General features: G+C 39.9%; 1 protein-coding gene across 5 annotated transcripts in view; it reads left to right on the top strand.

Annotated features, from left to right (window-relative positions):
• The window catches only part of TFAP2B (transcription factor AP-2 beta), a 32,048-nt gene extending 10,942 nt beyond the window's left edge, over positions 1 to 21,106 (top strand). For 3 of the 5 annotated variants that reach the window (XM_037893883.2, XM_043542126.1, XM_037893884.2), the window contains 4 exons: positions 6,778 to 6,997; positions 9,649 to 9,767; positions 12,541 to 12,682; positions 15,405 to 21,106. In XM_037893883.2, coding sequence (XP_037749811.1) covers positions 6,778 to 6,997; positions 9,649 to 9,767; positions 12,541 to 12,682; positions 15,405 to 15,705 — 782 coding nt within the window. In that variant the 3' untranslated portion in view covers positions 15,706 to 21,106. The remainder of the gene's footprint in view (positions 1 to 6,777; positions 6,998 to 9,648; positions 9,768 to 12,540; positions 12,683 to 15,404) is intronic. The other 2 variants (XR_006289319.1, XR_006289318.1) reach the window with 2 other exon arrangements.
• The last annotated feature ends 666 nt before the right edge of the window (positions 21,107 to 21,772 follow it).

The following is a 21,772-nucleotide window of genomic DNA, read 5'->3' as shown; positions in this document are numbered from 1 at the left end:
TTAATAGGGATGAGTTTCTAGAATATTAAGAAAAGAACGTAAGAGTGTTGATGGAATACGAATTCAAGGCAGGGTGAGGGTATTTCAATCGTTTGTTTCCTTTAAAAATGTAATTATGTAAATTCGAGCAATCATAACTTTGGAGACGGGTGGATGAAAACCTGAAGCTCTTTTGACAACATAATTTATGACTGGTGGTGGAAGAACGTAGGGTTTTGTGGGAAACAGTGAATTGTCTTGCTCTGAGAAAAAGAACTGCTCTGAGCTTTTCAGTTCACATGGATTATCAGCCTGTGGGTTTAGGTGTGTAACGTATCGGTTTGCGAATGTATGCGCTCGCTATATCTATCTGTCTCTTTCTCTCTCGCTCGCTCATACGCAATGTTTTCTCTTGGGTCTTCTCGATTAATTGGTGGTTGATTTGTGGCTGAGAGCCTTCTTTTCAACGTTGATCTGCCTTCGTATTTTCGTTGCCTCATAAGCACATTTTGTATTTTGTTCTGTGCAGAACACTGTCATGTATTGTATGTGACCCCTTCCTCAAAACAGGTTTTTGGTTTTTTTTTTTCAAATGGAAAGGGTAGCAGGAACATTTGGTGTCAATACACAGTGATTGTAGCTGTAAAGGCAGTCAGTGTCAAGCAGTTAAGCACGTCTAATGATACTTACAATTATATATATAGAGAGAGTGACAGAGATCAGAAGATGCTGATAATTCTAGTGTGTATGTGAACGTGTGCACACATCTGAACCCACAGGTGTATGCTTAACCTTAGTCTATATTAGAAGACACTTAGAGTGATAACATCTCTATTTAAAAGTATAAATACACACTTTTAAAATCATATCAGTAAAAAGATACCGACATTTTCTCGGAGAGAAGGCATAGGGGTGTTATTTTTTCCCCCTTAGAATTAATGCTGTGCTTTATTGAACTTTTAGTGTAATTTTGGGAGTTAAGTTTTTCTTTGAACACTGGTAGAGGGGAAGAGGCACACATGGGGCCATATCTGTGGCTGACGATATTGGATCAGACTGATAGAAGGTGCAAAATGGAAAGGGTTTGGTGTGAGTTTTGCTGTGGTCCAACACTTTGCAGCCATAAGAATGTACTTTGAAATAAGAATAAGTTATCAAAGACCCGCAGATCATTCTTGCTGGCAGGTGATAGATAGATAGATAGATTTTGTTCTTGACTATTACCAGTAAAGTACACTTGATGACAAATGGAATCTGGACAGGAGGAAGGTTGAAGGATTTGCCTGTATCCAAAGAGGTTACTTTACTGTTTAAAACGTTCTCATAAAAATTAAGTGTCACAGATAGGATATAGAACTAAATTATTAACACAAATATCTCATCCATCCTCTCGGATATAAGTGCCTACATTTTTATGATCTTTGAGTGTCATGGAGGTAACGATGGTCATCTATCTATCTACCTACAGCTTCAGAAAGCTTGCCTAAAATTTGAAGAAAGCCTTGTAAAAATAATATAATCATCATCGTCTTGAACTGTTCAATTTATCATCCGTGTTGATCCCACACAATAGATTACACACACACACATACGCACACACACACTCCTGTTATGTTTGCTATCTGGGCTTACTTGACATTTCTGAAGTAATTTAGTTAAGAGGAAATGAGTTGTTCCCAGTAGAGAGAGCAAACGAGTGGAGTGAAGGTAGCCAGCGTGATAAATGGCTCTTTCATTTGGAGATCTCCAGAGCTCGTTTAAGGCTAATTTTCTGTATTAGCCCCCTTTGAGCTATTAATGCAATAGGCAGGGACCGTGGCCCCTCGTCTCTTAGCTGCCCCATTAGAGAGCGCATTAAGCTGCCAAGCCCTACTCTACTGTGGGGGTGATGGTAGCGGTGGCGAAATAATGAAAGGTGCTTTTTAAACTCTCCTAATCTAAACTGGCAGAGGGTGGCTAATACGATTTGAAGGGGTCTGGTCAATGAGCAATCAATAAAGTAATAATGAGAAGGACGCGGTACATTAACAGTCTAAAAATCCAACGAGACATTAAAAAATCATTCTTAACTCTTAGTTCCATTAAGATTGGCGTGGCGGAAAGGAAAGGGAGGAAGCCTAGATAAATGACTATGGTGATGATCATCAAGAGTATTAATATTAGATTCATCTCAGTTTTAAGGAGTGATCCGCTACGTATTATTTGGGTTTATCCTCACTTTCCCTGTCACCCAGGTTCCTGCTGAAATCAAGGGGAGGTTTTCGGTGTGTAAAGAAGGCCGTGGCAAGTCCCCTTGTCAGCAGCTCAGTTGTAATTTGTTTGGCACAATCTATGACAAAATAAGTTGCCCTCTTTCAAAATCTCGCGTGGCCTGAGTCCAAAGTTCAATGTTTGTGACTTTGGGGGCATAGTCGGTGACCTTAAAAGTATCCTGATGTGTTTACTTTAAACTATTTCTATAAATGTTCTGCGTGTACACACACACACACAAGCACCAAACGCTATTTTAAACTGAATATGTTAACATAGTGCAAAGACGCTCTAAGCACCCCCCCCCCCCAAGAATCACACAAAAGGAGCCTTTTAACCCTTTAAAAAAGTGACTCCCTCAATAAAAAGAAAAGGAGGACTTGTGGCACCTTAGAGACTAACCAATTTATTTGAGCATAAGCTTTGGTGAGCTACAGCTCACTTCAAACAGGATAAGATCCCCCCCGCTTCCTGAAGTGGCCAGCAATAAATGATTAACTAAAAACCAGGATATCTGGTTACAGCTTTTTAGGTGATCGAGTTGTTGAATCTGTGGAAATGTAACGTACAGAATTTGCCTAGGTTTATTTATTTATTTTTGGTTCTTTTCCTGGAACACCAACTGTCTTTTATTATCGCGTTTACTTTAATGGGAAACAGTTTCGGGGTAATAGATTTCACTGTGAAATTAACTCCTAGCTTCAGATGCAAGGAGCGGTGGTGGAGTCGAACTCTTGCAATCGGCTCGTGAATACACGATAGATAGATTGCTTGGTTTATAAAACAAGGATCGAGTCTCAGTGTAAGGGGGTAGTATATATATTATCGGGTTTCTAAGTTTACCCACAACGCCAAACCAAATCACCCGCTACCGAACCATTGACTGTTATGATGGACATAAACCTTTCTAACGAAGGCTAGTTCCCAATCCAGTTAATACTTAGAGATCTGTAGACAAAATGTTAATTACTCCGAAACCTAATATTATGCTAGTATTTGTTGCCCAGTGTAGATGATTAAAGACCAATATTTCTTTAAACCATGTTTTTGTCTTGCAATATAAATGACGGTGCTGGAACAATGTTGAATACTTAAACCCCATTTATTAATTTAATCCGTGTGTGTGGGTGTGTGGGTGAAATGCTGCTTTCGCATTGCCACGCAAGTTGTGTAGAGCAACCCAACAGAGAAATGTAAAAAGACTAAGCCTTAATGTATGCACAGAAAATAGTAAACATGTAAAGAACTGAAAGCTTCACGCTGAGTTTTGCCATGCTCCATTTCCTTACCATTTCCTGCTGTCGTTTTAAAGCGTTCTCACTCATCTAGCGATTCCGTTTGCAGGAACAGTATGCTCATAATTACTAACAAATCAAGCGGCTACTGTTGCTCTCTCGGTTTATTGATAAGCTGAAGAGAAATGGAAGGGGAAATGACAATGGGGCCTAAAGGATCAGGAGAATCACTTTTTTTTTTTTTTTTCAAAGATGGAGGAGGCCAGGGGAGGTTTTGAGGGACAATGGGAAAGGAGACACACGCAAAAGAGTTTGGGAGAAAACTATTTTGTGAAAGTGACAAGAAGATCAGCATCAATTGGACAAAGCAAAACATGCAAGAAGTAGGCAGAAACTTGTGTGTGCATGTGTTGTGTCCTTCTCTGGACAATTATTATGACGCATAAAAGCAGATTTGGAAAACACATAGACGTAGGTAAAAATACGCCAGGGGATAAAGTGGATAATTGTTTAAATAAATGCATAGCCTCTAAAATCTCAACCTTATATTATCTCTGGTAATAGTTCTAATATAGTTGTAAGGATAGAGATAGATAATTAATCCATTCCATGGTAAACTCACTTTTTTGGAGTGGTAGGTAATTTTAAAAAGATAGAGTATAGATTAGACTACATATCTCTGAAGCTATGAAATTGCAATAGATATGCTCTCACAGGCTTGTAAGACCCCTAAATGTGTTTAGAATTATTATATTCAAGTGATCTTGATGTATACCTAGTCCCTTTTGTACAGTTATTGTAAAGAACAGTAGCAGAAGTTTGCAAAGCATAGCAGGAAAGAGGACTAACTTGCTTATCAAAATAAATTTGCACGAAAAAAAATATAGGGAACATGTTAAAACCATATTGCAAAGGTTAACTAATGTAATAAATGCTCCAAAAAGGGCAAAGCAAATTGGGCGAGATATATTTAAACATATCATGTGTTCAGCTGTCTCTGTTGTGAGTTTAGACGAAGATCAAATTTTCTTAGGACTGTTGTCTCTTGTTTAATTTCTCAGTTCACTGGACAGTGACCTGATAAACTAGTCACTAAATATAGGTACTGGAAAGGTGTAGCAAAACCTTTGTGTGTGTTTGTTGGCGTGGAGAAAATTGTAAAGTGAAATGATTTCAGTTGTTAGTGGTCCTTTAAAGGATTAGTTATTTCAAAGCATGTGTATGTTCATTTATTTTCAAAAGAACTCGATTTTGTCTTGATGGGGGCACTTGAGTGACTCTGCAAAAACATCTTACTGAAAAATGGAGCGCACAGGGGAGGGGAGCGGAGCGGGTTTTTTGTTTTTAAAACATATACCCCTAAAGCATCCTAAAACCAAAGGATCTGACTGGTCTGTGGAGTCAATGACAACATTCCTATTAATAGCAATGGAAAAACCGCATCGGGCTTCTGTCCTTCCTTTACAACTGTTTTTGTGCCAATTTCAAGTTATGTGACGGGCTAGAGTTGAGGAGCTGGAAACGTCCTTTCGAAGATGTATACATTGTCTTACTCAGAATAATACGAAACGGGAATCCGTCTCAGTTTCTGATCTCCCCCCCACCCCCCAGTAAAGCCACTCAAAATAACTTGTTTACATCCGAGACCATATACAGTCTCTATTTGAGGCAATATGTATATATGAAATCTACATGCGTTTGGGGTTTTCGCTGTTATAGAGCTTTTATTGTGGGAGCCTGGCCTGGCGGTAGGAAATAATTTATAATAGAAACAGCGAAACCCTGTTTTGTCTCTTGCATACATTGAGGTCATACAATTGGTAGTTGCCCAGGTGTTAGCACTTGTTAAGGTATTAGGATCTCCTATCTTATTGTTCAGCAGCCCCAGACGACTTAAATATCCCCCCAACTCCAATGGGTTGATTCTCCAGACATGTTGCAAATAAATAGGGTTTTATGATTTAACTGACACGTATTAGAAGTACCTAAATAGCTGGCGTATTTGTGTAGGAGAACCTATTACTTGCAAAATTGGTTTTGCAATTGATTGCCTGGCAATGCGATATTGCAAAGGAGAATCTGCTGTACAGGGGTGTGTAATCAATTAGTCTTCTCTGTAAAATATGCCCCCTAGACTACCACCAGCAAAGCTAGAGTTTAGGGACACACGTTCTATGCGGAAATGAGGCTGCAGTGATTCCAAAAGGAAGCAGCAGTAGCAGCTGTCAGCTCTTATTAACTCCTGCATAAAACATACCTTAAGTACGGTTTGTTATCAATTACTTGCAGAAATGAAACAACGGGGCAAATGCAGCGACGCTGTCTATAAATTAAAGCGATTGGTTGATTGAGTAGAGCACCTGCTGTAAATCATAACAGTTGCACACAATTATGAACAAGCTCTTGAAGTTGCTTGGTAAACAAAATTCGTATCAGGAGGGGACTGCTTTCATTTTTAGTTTAGCAAAATAAGTGTTTGTTATAAGAATTAGAATAAGTCCTTCGGTTTTCCCTAAAGCCATCTTATTTGTTTCTCAAAGAAATTAACTACTTTTTCTGGTACTAGTTAGGGGGCAAACTTTTTTTTAAAAAAATCCCCTGATGTATTTATGTTGCTGTAATCAGACCAGTTTTATTTAGAAACTGAATCGTCCCATTTTTTCTGTTTGTTACATAACATGCTAAACAATCCGATATCAGACTATTTTCTAATGCACCTTTTTAGGGGAAAAATAGTTGTGCTAATTATGTTGCAAAAGCCTGTCTTAATAAAAGCCCGAAACAATAATAAAGTAACCCTTTCCTTGCTACATTCTGTAGTCCCGATTCTCACTTAAACCAGTAACTCCTTTGACTTCATTAGATGTATTCCTACTTGTTATCATTGTTACTAGTAGAAGTGTCAGGAAGAGGAGTATTAATATTCTTGTAATCCAGCAATGTGCCAGGAGCTGTCCATTACACAAGAAGATATAACCCCGGCATCACAGGGCTTACAAACAAATAATTTAGGGAGAAATACACTTAAAATACATTTATAATATACATAGTTTTTTTTTTTAATTGTCAAACCAATATACATCAGCTGTACTCCACTGCACCTCTACCTATCCATATCACCCATCCAGCTCAATTTCCTGTAGACTCAAGGCAACGGTGACTCTTATTGGTGTAGCTACTAGGAAATTCTGGGCCTATGAATTCACTTTTCTTCAGCTATGCTATGGATGTCAGACTAGCCAGTCTGGTCAGTTTGTACTCTAATGTGTGGTCATGTTGTATACCTCCACTCACCCCTTCTTTCTCTCCCCAGTTCCAGTTCCTCCAAAATCTGTTACTTCTCTGATGATGAATAAAGATGGCTTCCTGGGTGGAATGTCAGTCAATACGGGAGAGGTGTTTTGCTCAGTACCTGGCCGCTTGTCCTTGCTCAGTTCCACTTCAAAGTATAAAGTAACTGTGGGAGAAGTTCAAAGACGCCTCTCGCCCCCAGAGTGTCTGAATGCATCTCTCCTAGGAGGGGTACTTAGAAGGTAAGGGCTTGCAGCAAGTGTGGGTATTTACGTAGACACATACATAGACTAAGGATTTTGTCTAAGGTCTATACTAAGGTAAAGGCATTTGCAAATATGTGTTGTTCTTATTTTGTAGTTGTGTGTGTAGAACTCAAGGCAAGGCAAAAATAAGCAGCAACATAAAAACATGGAAATTAATGCATAAAGTTATGTTAGTGTAACAAGACTGTGAGAAGGCAGCTCATAGTAAGGTCAATAAGGGATCTCTCTCTCTCTCACATACACTTTCTTCCCAACTCTCTCTCTCTCTCAAATACATATATTCATCTACCCAAACATACATTTTAGAGGAAGGCTTCTATTTAAATAAAAGGTCTTCCCTATGAATATAGGAGTATAGATAAGAAAGCTCAGCTATTATGATTTTTGCCTGTAAAAGAAGCAGAGATTTAAAACAAAGAAACACTATTTTATTATTTATTTATTTATTATTTATTTAAGTTAGGAAGTTTTAAGAAGTTTACAAATCCTTGCCAGTTACATATCAGAAACAAAGCGTTCATTACAAAAGCTAGCTTTTGTTTAAAGAGACGTTATGCAAGAATATAGTCATCAGATATTCCTATTTAAAAGGATGTTACTATATTACAGAGTGAGCCATCATTACACCTACAATATGTCCTTTTTTGTGAGTTTATTGATTTAGTGACATCTTTGTATCCACATACTTAAGGGACCAGTCATGTCTATTAAATGCTAATATTTTAAAAAATGGACCCATGTGTGATGGGGTTTTTTTTCAGGTGAATGTACTTTGTCTGATATTGACCAAAAGGCCACCAAATATCTAAGTATCTCTTTGTTCTCTATCTAATTTGCTGGTACATAATTGGTGTGTTAATTTTTCCATAACAACAGCCTCCCATAGTTTTTGAACCATTCCTCTAAGGTTGGACTATTTTTCTTTTACTAAAGAGAAGCTACCAATAGTCCAGCATCTACCAGCAGATGAGAGATTATTAATTCTTCATTTACTTTTGTGTGTGACTATTTCCACTGGGCAGCCCTTGAAGGACTACCAAAGGATTATTTGGTGATAAATATCCAACAATTTGTGATATTTAGTTACAGGTTTTATCCCGATACTTTCTGATGACTGGACATGTCCACCATATATGCATAAAATCTCCACTTTAACCACAATTTCTCCAATATTTATCCCCATTTTACATACATATATACACTAGATAGATAGATACAGATAGATATGTTCTTTAAGGTACTCTTTCAGTGCTACCTCACACCAGTCAGATTAATGTTAATACACACACACACATGTGTATTAAAATTTACCTGACTGGTGTGAGGTAGCACTGAAACAATACCTTAAAGAACATTTCTTTTATTGTAATAGATACTGAGGTTGCTGGTCCTCCTTCCCATAGCAAATCCCATTCCTCTGTAGTAATTTTCTGCCCAAGTCCTTCTCCCAGAGTGTCCTATGTGGACATACTGTTAGGAAAGAAGACGCCAGATTTTTTTTACTTACAGATGAGAATCTGCCTGTGCATTGTAATAAAAAGTGGAGCAAAGAGAACATCTGCAAGAGAGATTTCAAATAGAAAATATAACTAGCAAGGTTAAACACATACACCATTATTGAGCCTCATTGATTTCTGGAGAAGACCCAGGACCCAAACAGTGGTCTATGCTGACTTCACTTTGTATCTTGAGTCTACATTTAAAGAAGCTTTTGGTTAAATATCTATATTTCAGACCATGTGAAATGTAGATGGCTGCTCTCTTGCAACCTTGCCGTTGGTTCCTATCTACTTTGGCACAAACTACTGAGATACCAGAATCTAGGTAGAGAGACATTCTCAACAGGATTTGACTTCCTTTCATATTCCTTGTATACAGTTAAAAAAGCTGTTAGCGATAAAAGATCTGGAGTGAAATCCTGGCGTGCTGAGGTCAATGGGAAAACTGCCATTGACTTCAATGGAGCCAGTATTTCACCCCCGGATTTAAAACCATCTGTACAAAACTATACCTGGCCCTAACAATAACTCTGCATTTCCCATGTATATTACAGCCTTCCTTTTAATGTTCCTATCAATAATCTGCTATATATATATATATATATATATATATATATATATATATATATATATATATATATATATCCCATTAGGTACTCTTATCACTAATTATTCATGTTCCATATATAATAGTTCAACATTTCCTGTATAATATCTATGGAATTCTTCCTTAAGTGTTTTTATCGATTTCCCGTATGTCTTCCATGCTTCCTCTAGGTACGCCCTATCAGTTCATCCAATACTCCTGTCTTTCCACCTAGATATACAATCTTATCCTAATACGCCTTCGTCTTATACTGTAGGAACAAATTTGGTTTCTTCCGTAACAGCAGCTTATACAGAATTTATTTCATTCTGTTAATTTGTTTTCTATAAGCTAAAGCGGGAGGGGGAACCTAGTCAAATTAAGCAAACCTCAGCAAACTGTACCAGCAAGCACGCACATAATATGCTAACCTCAAGTTAAAACCCCTTCAAGCTCCAGTGGTCTTTAGATTGCACAGTCTAAAAGTTTGTTTCAGGGACATTCCGAGGTTAATCAGAATGTTAATTTCTTTGCAATTCCAGAGCCAAATCGAAAAATGGGGGGAGATCGTTGAGAGAGAGGCTAGAAAAAATCGGTTTGAATTTACCAGCCGGCAGGCGTAAGGCCGCAAATGTCACTTTACTCACCTCCCTGGTGGAAGGTAAGCGGTGAATTGCACGCTCTCTTTACGCTATTGGTTGCTCCGAACTCTTTTCGGTTTGGGAGTTTGACATTTTGCAAAGTTTCATGGATTAAGTGGAAATCGTTGCAGCGGTGGCATTAAGATCTGTTTAGCATGCATAATACTGGGTGAAATTAAGACTTTAAGGACCCCATTTAAGTCACGCTGAAGTCACTGATCAAACTCCCATTAACTCCAATGGGTGTCTTGAATTCAGGTTTGCCTCAGTGAGATCTGCAGAATCGAACTTTCTCTGCCGTTATCCAAGTATTCCCATTCCCTACCCTGAATAATGGTCTAGTCTGTGCTGGATCCAGGACTTCAGCTAATTCATTACTTCCAACCTTAATTATGACAGATGCACATTACAATACGGCCATTGAATGAAAATAATAAAGAACTTTTTTTTTTATTTCAGCAAAGGAAAGAAGTTATTACAAATTAACAGTTATAAGTACAGTTTACCTGAGGGTGAAAGTTTAACAAAGAAACAAACGAGCCCTTTCTTTAAGAAGAAGGGAAGGGGGGGGGGGGTAAAAGAAAGAAACAAAAGGGGGGGGGGGAGAAATACTTAAGTTATACCTCCTCTTAAATGAACAAACGCTATCCCGTACTTGACGTGAAATGTGGAATCCACAGACTCTCGTTTGTTTTTTAGGAAATACTATATTTATTCTGGGGCAAATTGGTTCTTCAGAAATTATAACTAACAATTATGTGGATATAACTATGAATTATATATATTTATAATATACGTACACAAAGAGGCGATTAACATTCAATGTGTACAATAACACACTATGCCGTATCTCATATGCATGTGCAGATAGACTTGTACTATATATTAACTTACAATCTTCTGATTTAATTATAAATGCAATACATAATTACACACTCATACCTGAAATCAAAATCAAGACATTATTCGTTCTAGTTATAAGTATTATTTCCATTTTGACGATATAGTGTGTGATATATATATTAATAAATCATAGTACATTACATGAAAATGTCTATCAAACTATGAATGCATAGTTAGACACTATATATAAACATTTACAGTGTAAGAAAATACATTCATAGTCTGATATGCATATTCATATGTATTAATTAATGGGTAGTTTCAAACACACACCCAAGCACACCCCATACCTATATCTATGCAGTGTGTGTGTAAAACTATACATTCACATGAATAGCAAAATCAGAACATCTTAAAAGTTGACAAATAGCACAAAGGTATGTGGAGTTCTCTCTCTCTATATAGAACTCCACATACATTATAAATATAATATAAAACTATACAATGTTTATATCATTATATATTAGGTTACTGACCTCTGATTTACTTAAAAATCAACAATTTACCTTAAAAGATTTCCCTTCTCATATAGGAGGTTGCACCTGCTCTAGATTTATCTTGTTTTCTGACAATAGGATTTTTTTTCTTGTTAAATTATGTTGCCTATAGCATAAATGTTTCACTCACCTCCGGCCAGGATTAACAAAAAGCAGTGAGGATAGTGTCTCTGCACATAATTTAGTGTGTGTGTGTGTGTGTGTGCGCGCGCGGGCGGGGAGAAATAACCGTCAGTTGAAATTCTTGCATTTGGTGGGCAGTGTGGTTGATCTTTTTGGTGTTTATTGAGAAGGGTTGTGTTTTTGTTTTGTTTTTTTACATGACGTTTTAAAGTAAGTCCTGATCGTTAAAAATAATGTGGTACTAGAATTATTAGACATAGCTGGTTTGCGTGTTAGAAATCTTCCTCGTGGTCCTGCAGGCGGTGCTTTAAAGAGTTTTAATGCTTTATTCTAGAGGGGTTGAGCTGTAATCTGATGGGATCCCCCTAGAGTCTGTTCTCCCCCCCCCCCCCCCCCCCTTCAGCTACTGTGTCTTCTTCTTGTGGTAGAAAGTACATCAGTAGGAGTTTGATGACATGAACCTCTGGAGGGTAGAAACCTGAAACCAGGCAGGCAGAGGAAATGCCAATTAGAATTATACTTAGAATAATTATTATTTTTCATATGAAAGGTCCCCGTTCATTGGGATTTTTTTTTTTTTTTTTTTTTTTTGGGTAGGGTGCGGGTAGAATGGGTAGCTTCTGTTGCATTGTGATCAGATCTATGCAAAACTGCACTTTCCATTGGATACAATGCACTTGGCTGCTTTGTTTTCCAGATGTGGCTATAATAATGTCTAGGTGTGCAACACACACACACACACACACCCGATATTCTGTGGTAGAGCTTTTGGGCCACTTTTCTGGTATATGAAAATACAAACCTATTCTGCACATTTAAAGTCCGGGTCCATTTACCTATCAGGGCGTCTCTTTTGTTTTCACACCCTTGAAAGTCGAGTTGATCTATGTATGGATAACACGCTTTTTCTCTGCGCGTGGGAGTAGAACCGCCACCAGTGTAAATCGCCAAACTCAACTGAAGTCAATAGAGCTAAGACAATATATGCCATGCGAAGACTCCTTCAACCAAAAACTAGGGATGTGCTCTGCTGAAAGAGGCTGACACAAGAATAATGGGCCCGTGGGACGGCCTTGGTCATTGAATTCAGTTGGGGTTGCGCCTCTCCAATGCCAAATTGAGCTGATCTTTTCAAAGTGTGCCCAGCACCTCCAGCAATAACGTGTTTCAGGTTATTCCAGCGGGCTCCGTTGGACCACTTCCTGGTCAGCCTCCTCACTCACCCTCCCTGCTGGCCTGGGATGATCAAAGGCGGTCCATCTCTCTGCAGGGGAAGCAGTTCACTTAGCCCGGGATTTTGGATACATCTGTGAAACGGAGTTTCCAGCCAAAGCCGTTTCCGAGTACCTGAACAGACAGCACACGGACCCCAGCGACCTCCACTCCAGGAAGAACATGCTGCTGGCTACCAAGTGAGTAGGAGCGGCCCCCCCCCCAGCCCGCTTTGCTTTCAGGGCGTTGACATTCACTCTCCTCCGCGCTGCCCCCTGCTCGCTGGAGCTCTGCGGGGGACCCCTGCGGAGCTTCCTCGGACAGGCTTTGCTCTGATCGCCCCCTCTCGAGCTCTTCTCCCTCGCTGTCCTCGGTCATTGTGTGGTAGGTGTGTGGGGGGGAAGAGGCTGTGCTCTGTGGGTGTTCCTGGCCCTGGGCCTGATTGTAGGGACCTGTAACGCTACGTGTCTGTCTGCGCCTATCGCTGGTGCTGTGCCCGCGGCTTTGGAGCTGTGTGCGTAGGAAACACACACGGTGGCTTGACTCTTTCTGTCGGTGTGAGCGTGCACGTGTCCCCAGGTTTGTGTATCTTTCTCTCCCCCTCCCCTCTTGCTCCTCCTCCACCTGTATGGAGCCTCCGTGTTTCTTTCTTTCCTTGTGTATGAGTTTGCAGCTCCCTCTCTTTCCTCTTGTTTGTTTTTGGGTGTGCGTTCCTCTCTTTCTCTCTTTGTGTATTTCATGCCTCTCTCTCTGTGTAGGAGTGGCTGGGCCTTGCCTCCGCTCCCACTGAAGTCCAAGGAAAAACTCACCTTGACTTCAAGAGCGAGCAGCCTTATCCATCAAATACCCCGACCAAATAATTTGCGATCTCCCCTCCCCAAAATGTGCACCGTTCATCACCTGTAGACTTGAGAAATGTGCAGCTGCAGGGGGGGAACCTTGTAAATCTGCCACTAGATCTAGGGCTCTGGATCTTTTGCAGGAGCTTTTCTAGTTCCCTTGATTTATTCCTGTCGCTGGCTCTCGCGCTAGATGGTTTGGTGTTTCAAGGCCAGCTCAGGTTTTTCGGTGGTGAGCTCTGGGTGTGGCCCCTGTGTTAACTCTCTCGCAGGCGAGACCCAAACTATTTAGTGCTCTGGGACGTCGCTTGCTCCGTTGACAGCGCAATTTAAAGAAATATATGGAGGGGTGGAAAATCGTTTACTCAAATTTGTCCAGATGTTTTTTTTAGACGTGATTGGAATTTGATTGCCCTTTTCCGCAGGGTCAAAAGATATTACTGTCCCAGAACTTTAACTGCTCGCAGACCCTGCCTTGCTCTTTGAAGCTTTAAAGGGTTTGCCTCATTACCGTTTGCTCTGCAAACTCAAAGTTTCCTCTTTTGCACTTTCCTAGTGGATAAGGCTTTTATCTTTCCCCACTCTCTGAACTCTTTAATCCATCGGGAATTTCAGAGGATCACAGACGAACTCTTCTCTCCTACCTCAGTGTTGCTATTATTTGGGGGGGGGGGGGGCGCGATTATCATTTCCCCTCTGGGTTTCTATTTCGCCTGGGATGATGCACCTGTTTAATTGGGGGCCTCGTGGGTGGGGCGAAGGGAGGTTTAGCCATAGGAAGCCACCCAATGAAAAGGGAAGGATTCAATTTTCATCCTCCGAGGTGGCAAACGAGCTGTTATGAAGATAAACAAGCACCAAACGTCAAACACCCCCGTTTTTGAAGCGCTGCCCCCCAAAAAGGTGTTTTTTGTTCTATTCGGCCGGGCAAGTGCAGAGCAGCAACCAGTCACCGGTATCTATTTATCACCCTGGGCAAAGGCTGTCGCTTAGGTCTTCGCCTACCTTTTGCTGCCCCAGCAAAACTGTACCTGGGGGCTCGCTCTCCCTTTTTGCGCGTGGAGCGCGCGGGGCGGGGGCTCCGCAGCTTGTACAAACAAACGCCACGCGGGCGCTCTGAAAATAGCGAGGCAGATTCCAGGAGTGGCAGCGGATGTAGTGAGACCTGATTTTAAAAGGAACGAATCGGAGTCAGATGATCATGGGGATTCTCCTCTCCCTCCTCCCCCCCCCCCCCCCGGTATTATATGAAATACCCCTACCCGGCACAGAATCTGTACAATGCTGCCCCTGTGCAAGACGGCCTGGAAGCATCTAGACTAGAGACTATGACAGAATGTGTGGACGTGACAGGCCAAGATTTTCAAAAGTGATTGGGGGGGGGGGTCTCAGGTTGGGGGTGATCGACTTGAGACACCCTAAAGGGGCCTGGTGTCCAGAAGGTGAGTGTTCGGGACTCTCAGAAAACAGAGGCACGCAAACTCTCTTGTCACTTTTGCAACTCTTGGCTTACATCATTGAACACTCCCCCCGCCCATGGGAAGAGTTCATTCAGGATTCATGGGAAGAGAAAGACCTGACTACATTTGGCATTCAGCAATCCTGCTTAGCAGTCATCCCAATGAGTCATTTACAGGCTATTGGTGGTCTTGCATTCACATGAAGGCCAGGTAGTATTCATTTCTGAGAAAATAATAATAATAAATACCAGGATCAAGCTCTAGATAGATAGAAAACTGGTATCTATCTATCTATCTATCAGGTTTGAGTTCTGTATCCAACTTCACTACCGATTGTCTGTGGTGCCTTTGTCTGAGTCTTTCATTGACTTCAGTAGGCTTTGGGCCAGGCCCTCAGCCTCCTTGCACTCTAGTTCATTTATGTGTAAAATGACTATAGTACATTTTCCTAGCACGTGTGTGGTTGGGGGAAGGTGGGATGAGAGGGGCAGCTGCCTGTCTTAATGCATGTCAGACACCTTGGAAGTCTCAGGCTGTGTACAAAGTGTTAATCAAAGTGAAGTGAAGTGACTCTGACTACTCTGGGCTCTCTCTCTCTTTCCTTCTCTTCGCTACCCTTGCAGGCAACTTTGTAAAGAATTCACAGATCTCTTGGCCCAGGACAGGACGCCCATTGGCAACAGCAGGCCCAGCCCTATTTTGGAACCAGGCATTCAGAGCTGCTTGACTCACTTCAGCCTCATCACCCATGGCTTTGGGGCCCCAGCTATCTGTGCTGCCCTCACAGCCCTCCAAAACTACCTGACTGAAGCTCTCAAAGGCATGGACAAGATGTTCTTGAACAACAACACTGCTAACAGGCACACATCTGGGGAAGGACCAGGTAGTAAAACTGGAGACAAGGAAGAGAAACACAGAAAATGAAAAAAGGAGAAAAATAAATAAATAAAAAAAGAGAGAGAATCTTTTAAAACAAACAAAACAGTTTTAATTTTAGCTTTAAAAATATTGGATTGGGATTTGGAAGAATTATATTAGGTAGGACAAAAAATAATAATAAAAAGAAAGACAATAACTTAAGATCAGAGGCGCACAATGGAGCAAGAACAGTGGCTCAATGTCTCTTACACGGAACATTTGAAGACAACCACCAGGATTTTTCCACTTCTGTTCTCACCTTTTTTTAAAATGATTTTTTGAAGGGGGGGGGGGGAAATAAAATAATAATAATAAAAGGAAGAAATGAATAACTTATTGGAAGAAATCAGAGAAACACTTTGGTGTCAGTGCTTTGGTTCTTGTTTGGGCTCAGATGTACAGTCTATCTTATTTTTTAAATCAAACAATGTCCTGTGTCTACACTTGGGAAAACAAACAAAAAAAAATCTTCCAATAATATTATCTGGGACATTTCCACTCCTAGCATCACCACCCCTCACTCCCAACCCTGCCCTCATTTTATCTTGCTCCGGATCTATCTAGACTAGAAAAGGGGCTGGTTTGGGTAGCAAAGGCTACAATATGACTTGCTAATAGAATTGTAAATGTATTAAACTGTTTCTACATTAATTACAGTGTCTACATTAATTACAGTACATTGGGTGTTTCAAGTCATGTTAGCTCAATCCAGTTAACTAACTCAATTTTTAAAAGGCACCCTCTTTTCCTGGTCTAGACAGACTCTCTCTGTTTAGATTACCAGCATTTACAGCTAGATATGTATAATTTGGTATTTAGCATTGATGACAAAACTGCATTGGCTCTTAGGGTGCAAAATTTGAAAATAAGGTCCAGTAAGAGGTTAATGCTGTTTAAAACTCCTAATCTTATATTTAAGGTATCCTAATTTCCTCTAAAGGGTTTATATTCCCAACAATGCTAATGTCTCTATATTTAATTTGTTCTAATAGCGTGGGTGTATTGAGAGAGATCTAGCAAAAAAAAAAAAAATTTAAAAAAAGAAGTGCTAGTAACAAAAATTGAGTATGTAATTCCTTCTCAGGAGTATGCACTATTTTATTTTCTTCTGTTTCCCAAAGCTTTGCCCGCTTGGCTTATGAGCTTCTTCAAAGAGGACTAGAGCTCCCTACACAATATATCAGGTACAGAGAAAAATAATCCACAATTCTAATACTTTTTGTCTTCTTAAATCAAAGCCAGTGGTTTCAGAATTCTGCAGGTGTCCTTCTTTAAAGAAGCTCAAAGGGAATAATTGAAACCAGATTAAAAATAACTGAAATCGAGATGTAATATTGAGAAGAAGGATACCGTTTTGTCGAAGGGTTGTTGCAAACACTTGCTTGGGCATTAGTGTTTGATACACAGAGTGAAAGGAGTTGCTAAATGCAATGGTGTGGGTGCCTGCTAGGGGAGGGGTGGGATTTCAGGCGAAAGCCCTAAATGACTATCTCACTCTGAGGAAATCTATTTCTCTCTAGAAAGTTATTAAGATGTTTCTTTTTTCAGAGTAGCAGCCGTGTTAGTCTGTATCTGCAAAAAGAAAAGGAGTACTTGTGGCACCTTAGAGACTAACAAATGTATTTGAGCATCAGCTTTCCTGAGCTACATGCATCCTATGAAGTGAGCTGTAGCTCATGAAAGCTGATGCTCAAATAAATTTGTTAGTCTCTAAGGTGCCACAAGTCCTCCTTTTCTTTATGATGTTTCTGTGACTCTTGTTTTAGAACAAATTCAGCAGGAGGAAAAAATAACACCGGTGTTGTGGGATTTTTGTTTGTTTTGTTTTGCAATAATTGGGTGCATTAGGTGATGTTTTATGACTAATATACATTTTAAAAACATGCCCTTCTATGGCATATATGGAAAATAATACTTATGCTTAAGGAGATGAATTTCAGCTTGGATTGTTCAGTCTTGGAGAATTGTATTTATTCGGTGGGGTAGAGAGATTCATGCATTAAGGAATCCTTTCACTGGGTGAAATCCTGGCTCCGTTCAAATTAGTGGCAAAGCTCCCATTGACTTCAATGGGGCCAGGATTTCACCCTCTGTTTCAACTTGAGATCAGATGCTGAATTCATTGAGTCTCAGGCAGGTCTGAAATCCCAAAGAGACGAAAGTCAACCCTCTGGACGTGGTCTTTGTTTTCTAAATAACTGCAAGGGGGGAAATGAATTTCGTGTAAAACTATTGCCCCTTTCTCCATTTCCCCAACAATTATTTCTTAAAACAAATCAACGAACACGCCTTTCGCTTCCCAGACCCATCCTCATTTGCTTGGCTACGAATACCAGACTTCGGAAATACTTACATTTGAGATCCCCTTTGGCTTTCCTACCCTTGCTACTGTTAATATAGAGGATTATCTTCAAGAGGAGAAATTTACCTTGCGTTTCAAACCAGCGACTTGAGCATGCATAAAACAAATCCCACTGACCTTAATTTACAGGATATCCCCATTCCAGCCAATGGGAATATTAACCCTGTAAAATTTAGCCCTAAATCAATCCTAATTTAAATCTCAGGCGACAAACATTATTATCCCCATTCTACAGAAGGGGTAAACGGAGGCTCAGAAGGGGTAAGTGTCTTGTCCAAAGGCTCTCAGCAAATCAGAGACAGGATTAGAATCTAGGCGTTTCCAGCTATGGCTGAGAGGCAGAGGCAGGTCACTGCGATCTTTGGTTCTGATTGTTTACACAGCATCTGAACAGCTGGGGCCAAATCCTTCCCAGTAGTTCCCTTGATTTCACCTGTAAGAGAAGTCAGCGGGCTTTAGCCTATGGACATCATAATTCAGCCTCCTTACAAGACAGCCTACTCACCACTTCTGTGATGTGGGGGGAAACACTTGAGTGCAAATTAATCCCAATAACATTTCTTTCAAGGCATGTCTCTCTTTTCTGTCAGTTAGAGACAAGTGTGTTTCTGGAAACCAGTCACCAACTATTGCATGCAGCAGAAGCTGGTCCACGTAAAGAGCATTTGCAATGTGCCAGACAGGCATAGCTAAAAACTCTCCAACGCGCAGCAGCAGAAGTGGGCTTATTGAACACAAAAGGCGTTGTTGTACTGAACACAAATGGCTATTATTGCTTAATATTTATGAAATGGCTCCCAGAAGCCCCAAACACCACCAGGTTCCAATCTGCACAAATAGATATAAAGTTCCTGCCCCAAGGAGTCTACAGTTCAGCTTCTCTATCTTGTAGCATATCTGAAAAGTGTATGCCATTTGCAATTAATCTCGGAGCAGATACATTATAAACACACTATGAGAGCCCGGTCTCTCTCTTGCTGAAATCAATGGTAAAACTCCCTTTGAGTTTGGTGGGAGCAGGATCAGTCCCGTAAGATTTGATCCAAACCCAGTGAAGGCGACAGGAGTTTAATTCAACAGATTTAAACATCTCGATGAGGTAGAAAGAGCCAGCAACAACCTGCTCTCTCTTTTCTCGGGCAAACAACCCATTGATTTCAGTGGAATATTTCCCCGCCCCCTCATCCCAGTAATGAGAGAAAGCTCGTGGACATTTCTAAATTGCAAAAACATGGCATGGGTTTAAAACCTAATTGATTTCCCCATAATCTAATATTTGGCAACTGGTAGCAGGCGTCCATTACTGATTATTATAACTTTGTTGAACAATCTATCCCTCTAAACACATAATTCAGCCTCCTGCTCTCAAAATATCACGAAAGTATAACTTAATTGCAAGGCATTACCCAGTCTTTTTGCACTTCCCCAGACTAGGCACCTTTGACGTTTATCTGATAATTGAGTTATTAAAAGATTTGGTTTCCTCGGGATCATAAATCAATAAACAGGAGGAGTAACATGGCAGCTTTGCTTTTAACTCAAGGGCAACGTTTAAGGAGAGACCTTGAAAAGTTTGTTTTCAAACCAAACAGGTGGGTTACTGTAAATTTAATTTCACCCTTAAACAATTTGTTTAATATATATACATGTGTATCCCATGTTGAGCAACTCAGCTCCTGTGCTGTCTGCAGCTTTTCTGATAAGACACTTTGTTATTAACACGAGATAGAAAAGAATCCAGAGTCTAGTTTATGTCACATAGGTCATGTCTAGGGACCCCCCAAGGATGGGGAGAAAACCTGGGTATTTAACTAATATTGGGCCATATCATGTCACCAAAAGTCTCTATTGAACCCAAAGCTGATAGCGCAATAGGGTCCATGACCAGAGATTAGTCAGGCAATTAAATGTACCTGTGTATCTATATAATTACCGTCTTGTAGCTTGAACAAGTTCTATAACAAAATACCTTGAGCTTGTTTTTTTTTTTTAGTTCTGAAGCCCTGAAATATGCCCACGAATTTGAAAACGACAGAGCTGTTAAGATTAAAAGTTACCCTGCTAATGTTTTCTGAAAAGCTTTTCTTAGATTCTTATTTTGCACCATTTTAATCTTTTGTTAATTGGGGAAAAAACAACTAGCTTACTTCGATCCAGTAATGCGCCTTTCAGGTCCTGAAGATCGCCAGAGCTACTGGAAAAGTAGTTTTCTGTTACCCAACAAATTACCCCTTTTGACTTAAAGGAAACTATTTTTTTTCTATTTCCTTATACCAATCTAAAAGAAAATATTTTAAAAAATACATTTTAGAAATATCTGACGGTACAAAAGAGCCTATCTCTCACAACCCCTTGTGTGCCAAAGTATGTCTACGTGTTATAATTATAATAATAAAAAACCCCACAAACAAAAATAGCTATAAAAATGAACATAAAAAAGTGGGAACTGATACCACCCTCCTTTCTATGCCAAAATTGATGCCTTTTTGGATCACCTTGAATAGTGAGAAATATCAGCTGAGCGACTCTTCCTAAAAAGAAATGCGGAGAGGCATTCAATGTTAAGTTTGTACATATTTATTTATGCTTAATTTAACGGGAATGTGTAAATATGGCGAGCAAGTAGTTTTGAGTTATTTATCTGTGAATCTATACCTCTGTGAATGGGTGGGGGGATTTAAAAACAAAAAAAGAAAAAAAGAAAAAAGAGAAAAAAAAAAGAAAGAAAAAACCGCTTGACACTAGATAGTATCCTATCTGAATTTTTTTTTTCTGTTCTTTATAGACAAGCTGTTATGGTAATGGGTAGAAATTGGTTTCTTGTCCAGTGATGACCTGATTTACATAAATAATAAGAAGAATAAAAATTGTTGTGTTTTGTTGTATTTTCCTCTTCAGTTTTTTTGAATGTTGGTGCTGCTTCAGTTCTGCAGACGGATTTACTTATAACGCCAAGAAGTCTTTATTTTCCCAATCTGGGCTTTGGGAAAATTAGGATATGTCTCTACATTAAAAAAAATTACAATAAATATTGCTTCTCAGAAATGTTGGCATTTTATTTCTGTCTGATTCAGAGGTGTCTATAATTTTGCCATCCTTTCCTCCTCTTTCCAAACAGACATAATAAACCTCATGCCATGTGAACGTGATCTTTTGTTTAATTTTGCCTGTACTAGTTAGATTAGTGATACGTCTTCTCAGATCCAAGAAGGAGCTAGTAAAACAAAGTCCTCTGTATTATTATAACAGGAAACATTTTGTCCAAGATCCCCACTGCTGTATCGCTGTACCCGTCCCTGCTGTATGTGTGGGGATCGATGGATAGATATTTCTGCTCTATTTATATGTTCAATGGATCAAGGTTGGTGTTGATATTTACAAGGCAGGATTAGCTACACCCTTCTTTTGTATAACTGCAGCACCAGGAATGAGATCATAGCAAAAAGAAATCCCAAGCAGCCCTTTTTTTGTGTTGGAAGTGACACTTGTAAGGAACATAGGGACAGATCCTGATTTCATTTGCACCAATATAAATCTGGAGTGACACTGGAATGACTCCGGATTTAAACTGAGGGTAAATGTTTTAAATGAGATCAGAACACTGTTCAATGCAAATTAGAAACGGGAAAACTACCAGTTTAGCCCCTGCCACTGCCATCAGCCTTTGTCCGGACCCTCCCCTCTTAGAACTAATATAGGCATGTGTTTAGA

The sequence above is a fragment of the Chelonia mydas genome, chromosome 3 (assembly GCF_015237465.2).
Source record: "Chelonia mydas isolate rCheMyd1 chromosome 3, rCheMyd1.pri.v2, whole genome shotgun sequence".
NCBI classification, from domain to species: domain Eukaryota; kingdom Metazoa; phylum Chordata; order Testudines; family Cheloniidae; genus Chelonia; species Chelonia mydas.
This window is presented reverse-complemented; position numbering and strand designations above follow the sequence as displayed.